The sequence below is a fragment of the Saimiri boliviensis genome, chromosome X (genome assembly GCF_048565385.1).
Source record: "Saimiri boliviensis isolate mSaiBol1 chromosome X, mSaiBol1.pri, whole genome shotgun sequence".
Taxonomy (NCBI): Eukaryota; Metazoa; Chordata; class Mammalia; order Primates; family Cebidae; genus Saimiri; species Saimiri boliviensis.
In genome coordinates, this window is record NC_133470.1 from 39,441,090 (window position 1) to 39,449,330 (window position 8,241).

The window sequence follows — 8,241 nt, forward strand, 5'->3', positions numbered from 1 at the left end:
GCCTTATGTGATTGAGGGAGATGGCTATGGAGTCTGTATGGCTGTTTTCTCACACATGATGCTGAGGCTTCAAGATCACAGGGATGGCTGTCAGAAAGGGAAGATCACAAGCAGGCTGGAACCAACAAGCTTAAGCTGGAGCTCTGTGGGGAAGGACTAAAACCTGTGTTTGTTCTTGTTGCCTCTAACCTTGGTAATGAGGGCACCCAGCAGAAGTGGGGCCCTTTGTCACAAAGTGAAATACACACACCTGGCCTAAGAGTCTGAGAAGCTGAAAGAATACCAGGGGAGGGTAGAGCAGCCACAGGATCAGCTGTTGCTTCACATCAGTAGGGTGACTCTACAGATCACCAGCTATATGTGTGAGCCACAAAATGCCCACCGCTTCTCCTTCAGCCTCCAAATCTCTCGAGAATCTTCCCTATGTCTGACCTCAATTCAAAACAAACAAGAAAAAAATTCTGGGAAATGCAATTCACCATAGCCAAGGTGACATATGATAAAGCCATCACAAGATAGTTTGCTCAAAGTAGGATCCAAACTATGCCCATACTCAAATGAAAATATTATCCAAGCTGGGAGAATGTGTAGTTCCAAAGACTGACTACAAAATAAATCAGGAACTTAAATGGATCAAAATTATATTAAATATGCAGAAACTTCAGAACTCTACAAATTAACACTATGTCATGTATGGATGGAAATTGTTTTCTTTGTTGATGAGATAGAAAAAGATTTGTCTGGCACAAATATATCACCATTTGTATATTCAAAATGATCACAGCTAATGCAAAACATTTAACAGAAAGATAAATTTAATGTTAACAAGCACATTTGATAATTGTCCCAGAAAAGATTATAGGATAGTCAACATTTTAAATGGACCATAGAGACATTTATCTGAGCAAATCAGCAAAGCATATCAACTCTTGAGTCAGAATAAAAGCTTTCGACTTCTGATTGGAGAAGATTCTGAGCATTCTCTTCATTTATAGTAAGACTATCTCAAATTTTTCTCTAAGATTTCCCAGAACCTTTCTGAGGCTTCATGCAATTTGTATAAAAGTAATTTAACAGGCATTTGTTGAGCCGTTACTATGTGTCTGGCCTTCTTCTATGTGCTCTCTATATACAGAGAATAAAATAGACAAATAATTTATTCTCGAGAAATAAGCCTTCAGTGGATCAATAAAGAAATATTATAGCTGTTATAAGTGTTATGAGGAAAACTATGGCTGGGTAAAAAGATGGAGAGTTATACAGAAGAGTGTTTGTGCCTTTTTATATCAAGTATTTAGGGAAAGTCCACTAAAGATGAACTGTAAGTAGAGATTTGAATCAAATACGGAAATAAGTGAGTGAGGATTTCTAGAAGGGAAATCTTAGCATTCTAGGAGAGGAAATCATAAATGCAAAGACCCAGAAGGTTGGAGCTATTAGCATGCTAGAGGTCCAGCAAGGAGTGCCTGGAGTAGAAGGAGCCAGGGAAAGACAGTTGGGAGGTGAAGTCAAGAGAGATCCAGGGGCCAGACTCAGAGACCGTGGTTAAGATTTTCTTCTGAGAGACAAGAGAAGCCACTGGAGGATTTTGAGCAGGGTGGCATGATCTGAGTTTTGTTTTTAAAGGAACTTTCTGTTTGTGTTCTGGCAAGTTGACATTAAGGGGACAATGGTGGAAACAGGGAGACCAATGAGGAGGCTATTGCAATCATTCAGGATACTAGGGTGGTAGTGATGAAAATAAGGTGGGATAGTCAGATTCTGGGATTCTGGGTATATTTTAAAGTAGAGATTATGGGATTTGCTTATTAATGCTATGTGGGATATAAGAGAAAGGGTCAAATAAATGGAATTATTTTTTAAAAACTTCGTATTTAACTTCTCTCCTCCTTTTATTCAAGAGTCATCATTTCTCTCTCTCCAAACACTCAGCACCCTACCACTTGCCTCTAGCTGTCTAAAACACCATTCACCGTACCCTTATAATGAGACATCCAACCCAACTCTACCACTTCTGTTTGTCTCTTTTTCCTATAAAAACCTTCCCTTTCTGCCTGTTCCTTATTCAATGCTCACCCCATCACCGCATTCGAAGCCTTTATGCTCTGAGACTAACTTTTTTCACTCATATCTTAAACAGAAAGTATCTGATGTGAGTAATTCATATTTGGGTAGAAATGACTAATAACCTAGATTAAAATAGTTTAGTTTTCAGGGGGGTATTTTAAAAAGTTTTGAAATCACGCAAATAAGCCCTTTTCTTGTGGTAAACACTCCTAAGTAGTGATGGGTTATATGATCACCTGCTAATTACACTTAGTTGGTGACTGCCCCCCATCCACGCAGGCCTTAGGCTGACATTATCCAAGCTCAGGCTTTATCAAAAAGGGAAATTACAGAAAATGAATCATGAACCATTATTTGTAAAGAGCAACTTCATCACAGCTTGCTTATCATTATTAGTAAATTATTTAAAGAGGTAAACGTGAACTTTAATCACAAGAAGAAAGACTGAAGTCTTTTAACATACCTGGACAGACTTGTCATAAACTATTGTCTGTTCTGTGGACCCAGCAGACTTTGTCCCAGGCCATTGAATGAGAGCCCATTGAATTCTGCTAAGAATCATTTGCTAATCCCCCCAAAATCATTCCTGATTCCCTATCTCTCTTTCCACTAAGAAGGGTAAATAAGCATCAGTACCCAATTGGGTGGTGATTTTCCCATTGTGCCCATTAATAAATTTGTACACCTTTTCTCTTACTAATCTGCCTTTTCAGTGAACCTTCAGAAGATGAATGGGAAGTTTTCCTTTGGTCCCTACAAGGTGTTAGTTACCTGGCCAAACCTAGCAGCACAAGTTGGGAAATTTTTAACCACAGAGAAATGCAAAGTGAATATTATTTTGTGATCAGGGCAGCCCTGATGAAGTAGTTGAAAAAGTTCTTCTTCTTACTGTTTTTCTTCAGCCCTGTATTTATAGGCACAGCTGCTTTAAAACAAAACAAAACAAAACAAAAACAGATGAGCCCCATGATGGAGTCAGAGCTGCCTGACCCCTGACCAGATACCAGAGGGAGGTAAGACCCCCAAACCAGCCCAAACTGGAGGAGATAACCCCTGGTGGCCTTTAGATCATTAACATATCATTATAATGCTAAAATCCTCACCACAAAAAAGAAAATTTTTGCCATTTTATGTACATGGTTGTACGAAGATATGTGTTTATGAATGAAGTCTGCACATCTGTAGTCCCACCCTGCACATGCTAACCTTCCTTCTTGCTCCTTGTACTTGGTCCTTAACCTCATGTCTTCTATTGGTCAGGCAGAAAGGGTCTTTAGAGTATAAGCTCACTCATTCTTCATTTCTGGAAAGAAAGAAAACCTGCTTGCCTTTTGTTCCAATTGGGTGTTCTTGCTTTGTGACCAATACAAAGTGGGGAAAAAACTCAATTTACCAGTGACAATATGAGTAACTAGCAATTTGAGCCAGTATAGCCAGCTTATTTTCCCTGTACCATCTTTCATTTGAAATAATGTGTGCTTCTAAGAATATATGCTTTTTATTGCCATGACAGAACTGAAGTGGATGAAAGTGCTCCTAGCTCCTCTATATCTAGTTATTCAGTGGATCCTCAAATCCAGTTATAAAACCTATAAGATTTTATTTGTTCATATTTCCCAAATAAAAAAGAGATGGCAAGTAATGAGATATTTTTAGTTTTATTTTCGTCTCCTTAAACAAACAAAAAAATAAAGCTAAGCTAGATTTGACACAAAAGTATCTAGCTTCTTCTCTCCACTAGACCCTGGACCCCCAAGAAACTTACTCTGAAAAGAGAGAATAATAGAGATTAAATGCCAGCTGTGTCAATCTATAATTCAAAGTGATAAAATGAAAAGAGACCCCCAATATCACCCTGGCTCAGATGATATAGCAGGTTAAATGTCATGCCCTTCTTTGGCATCTATTCCAAGACAGGCTGCTGTGAGGGGATTTCAAAATTGCTGGCTCTAAACAGAGACAAAGATCTGTCTTTCTTAGGGACTTTGTTCACATGTTTTATCTCTTTTCTTCATTTACTAATAATGATAAACAAGCTGTGATGGAGTTGCTCTTTAAAAATAATGGTTCATTCTTCACTTTCTGTAATTTCCTTTTCTGATAAAGCCTGAGCCTGAATGATGTCAGCATAAGGCCTGCATGGATGGGGGGCAGTCACCAACTAAGTGTAATTTGCAAGTGATCATATAACTCATCACTACTTAGGAGTGTTTATCACAAGAAAAAGGTTCATTTGGGTGATTTCAAAGCTTTTTAAAATATTCTCCTGGAAGAGAGCAGAGGTAACTTTTTTTCTTTGGTGGGCAGGTAAGAGAATTTCAGAGAACAACTTCATCCAGTGCTTTGAGAGAGACAAAGGATTGAGAGACAAGAATGGGGAGGTCAGAGAAACCTTGAGGCTTCTTATTCAGTTCTGCATGTCAAAGTGCCATATTTTGGGAATATTGGTTTCTGTGACCCAACATTCCCCTGTCTGAAACTTACCAAAAAGTTTCACACCTAGAGTTCATGGCTATGGAGAAAAAATTGAGCAAGTAGCTGAATGGCAAAGGATCCCACCAAACCAGTCTCTTGTTTTTGGGACTAGGCCAGTTCAACTAAACAGCTGTACTTCATTTTAGAAGATGGTGTGGCAGATGGCTCTCAAAGCTAGGCCTCTATATTATGTAGGGAAACAGATCTTTAATAAAAGGCATCTCTATGGAAATAGACGAAAGAAAAGTCAACGTCTGAAGCAGTCTACAAGCTAGTCCTTCTAAAGTTTGGAGGGCAGCCAGTTGAGAAGACCAGTGGCAACCTGACAGATTTTCCTAGATTGTAATTTGGGTGTAAAGTGTGTCCAAATATGAGCTACTGCAATGATTTTTCTTCACAGCCAATTTGATTAGCCTCAGCTTGCAGGGCCTCAGGTAAAAGGCAGTTTTAATTTCAGTAAGTCCAAGTCTGAATAAAAATGGAAGGAAAATTTGGAAACATTACTTTGAAGACTTGTCACCAGGAAGCAATTCAAGATTCATCCCAAATTGTAATCATAAAAACTCAAAACAATGAACGAGGCAAGAATCTAACAACAGGTATACTATGGTTTTCTTCTGAAACATAATTTTTCTCTCTCCAATATTCCATTTTTCTAAAGATAAATCATGGTAGGACAAATTTATTTGCAAAATAAAGGTTTAGTCATATTATACTTGGTTAGGTTATATTTGTATAAAATACAGCAAGAATAGTGATTGGCTATACAGCCTCTTTTGAAGTTAGCTTTGGTGGAACTTTTTCATAAGAAATCTCAGATTTGACTTTTAAAAGCCAGTCAAGGACAAGAAACCAAGGCAAGGATTTGCCATCAGGCTGTATCTATAATAACTGTACAAATTGGGAAAATCCTTCTACTCCTAAGGTCTCCAAAATATCTTGGGTTTCCTGGGCTTGTGAGAGGGTGACATTCTCTACTTTCCACAAGGTTAGGAACCTTGTAAGAGAGCTGTGTAGACAAGGTAACAGGCCATTCTTTATTCAAGTCTTTTGGCTTTGTTAAGTCAGCCCCAATCCTTTAAAGCAGTTTGATCACAGCTGAAAATATGCTATTCTAGTCAAAGTCTTGGTAAAATAATCAGTCTCCAGTTGTGTCCTCTTACCAAAGAAAACAGATTCTTTCTGAACTTATGCAAATAACTATTGTGCCATAAAATAAATTAAAATAAATTATCATGAGTAGCTTCTGAATTCTGGAGAAATCAGGTAGAGAGAAAGGTAAGGGTTTCAATTTTTCTTACCAAGGTATACCCAATTGCTATAAGCTATAAATAACTTTAAAATTTTTTTTAACTCTGAAAAACAAAACAAACAAATAATAAGTAATGTTTCAAATAAAAAGTTTATTAAAAATCTTTTCAGTCCTCTATCAGTTCAGTTCCATGTAATTAATTTTTATTTCACTTGCTGTTGGGTTAGCAATCTTCATAAACCCATCCATTTTCTTTTTTTAATTAGAGTTTTGGAGGGCTTTACTTAGTTCAATAATGTAATCTCCAGAGTTATCAGAAACCTATATTCAAGAGTACTCGGCAGGGTTCTTTCCATGAATTTCTTTGAAGACACAACACTTTAGGATTTGCAAAGTGCTTTTAGAAAAAAAAAGGCATCAGAAAGGAACAATTTACTTCTTATATTAAGACATCAGATTTTTGGAAATTGCATACAATTTTGAAACACATTTCAATAGCATATTTATACAAATATAACCAAAGAATACTAAAGTTATGTGAACTTGAAAAGTATTTGGGCGAGAACCGCTGCCGCCGCCGCCGTCTCTAGGTCGCCCGGGTCCCACCGCCGCCACCATGCCTCGGGGAAGCCGTAGCGCGGCCGCCCGGCCAGTCAGCCGCCCCACCGCGCCCTCTGCCCACCCGCCCGCGCACCCACCACCCTCGGCAGCAGCTCCGGCTCCTGCCCCTTCGGGCCAGCCGGGCCTCATGGCTCAGATGGCATCCACGGCCGCAGGGGTAGCCGTGGGCTCGGCTGTGGGACATGTCATGGGCAGCGCCCTGACCGGAGCCTTCAGCGGGGGGAGCTCGGAGCCGGCCCAGCCTGCCGCCCAGCAGGCGCCCACCCATGCTGCCTCCCAGCCCCTGCAGATGGGGCCCTGCGCCTATGAGATAAGGCAGTTCCTGGAGTGTTCCACCACTCAGAGTGACCTGTCCCTGTGTGAGGGCTTCAGCGAGGTCCTGAAACAATGCAAGTACAACCACGGTCTGAGCTCCCTGCCCTGAAGATGTCGGTGCACTCAGGGACCAGCCCTGCATCAACCTCTGCCCCTCGTCAACAGCTAGACCACAACACTAGATTGCATGCAGATAGCTGGGATTGCAAGTGAGGAGGTTTCTCACCCCACAGTTAACCCAAGGCACAAATGTGCAATTAAAAGAATTTATTTTAGACCAAAAAAAAAAAAAAAAGAAAAAGAAAAGTATTTGGGCTAGTTAGTTTCTTGGCACTCATTTATTTATAATTCAATTTGGTACCATGAGGACAATATACAAACAGACATCTATACACATGTATACATAAAAATACAGACACACAAACAAAGACTTTATAGCTTTGCTTTAAAATTTTTAGTTATAAAACAAATAAAACTCACTAGCTTAAAAGGACAGTTGAGTTAAATTACACCTCTGTAAAAGGAACAATTAGTTTGTTTGTCCCACAATGCCAAAGCCCTTACCAAGTTTTAGAGAAAACAGGATAGCAAATTTACATTTCAAAGCACAGAGACAGAATGTATGTTTTTCTTAAGAATGAGCTTGGGTTTGTTAGTTAGAGGAATGTTAAAAATGCCAAGATGACACAAAATTAGAGAAATTTACCAGTTATTTTCTAGGGAGACTGATTTTATTTAGATAGGTGGTTTCTAATTTACTCTCTATTTTCTAACTGGAGCACTGAGCTTAGGGTGGAGCTCATCAATGAATAATAGAGCCAATGAAGCATTTGCAGTTTTCAGGGCCTAATATTTAAATACAAGAAATGCAGGTGCAGCTGGAAGGCAGGGCATCTAGATCTCCAGAAATCAATAATTCTGTTTTTACACTAAATCTCAGCTCCCACAAAACCAGGCAATATCATGGGACAAGGCTGCACAAGACTTCCACAATGCATTTTGCTACAAGGACATTCTCCTAAGGCTGGTGGGTGCTCCAACGCCAATCAGCCCACTCTGTGATAAGTCCACCCCCATGGGAGTCTTATTCCTTGGTCCTGAGTGTTTCCACAGCCTCCAATTATTCAAACTCCACCTTTTTTGAATAAACTTGCAAAGAAACAAGTAGCCTCCTATAGTAATAACCACTCATTGAAACCACTGTTAGCCACCTTAAACACTGTAGCCAGTATCACTGACACAGAAGCCATACAATATACAAAGGTCAAGTGTTTCTCACAGTACAAAATAGCCGCTTGTATCCCACAGTGCCAAACAGACCAGGTAACGGAATGCAAAAGAGGGTAGAGCTTTAGACCTAAGAAGAAACTGCCATAACTCCTAGGGTTCCATCTGAAAAACAGGAGAACTCAAAAAAGGAATCTATGCCACCTTTTTTTCTGTCTTCCTCAAGAGGTCTCAGAGTCACTAGAAGTCCCTTTTAGATCTTTTCATGTGGTATTGAAGGTGGC

At 39.5% G+C, this 8,241-nt stretch overlaps 1 protein-coding gene across 1 annotated transcript; it reads left to right on the forward strand.

Moving 5' to 3' along the window:
- The first annotated feature begins 6,358 nt into the window (after positions 1-6,358).
- Positions 6,359-7,036, forward strand: LOC101039876 (uncharacterized). Its single transcript, XM_039475665.2, has one exon. The coding sequence runs from the start codon at positions 6,411-6,413 to the stop codon at positions 6,837-6,839; it is 429 nt and encodes a 142-aa protein (XP_039331599.1). The 5' UTR covers positions 6,359-6,410; the 3' UTR covers positions 6,840-7,036.
- Positions 7,037-8,241: the final 1,205 nt, after the last annotated feature.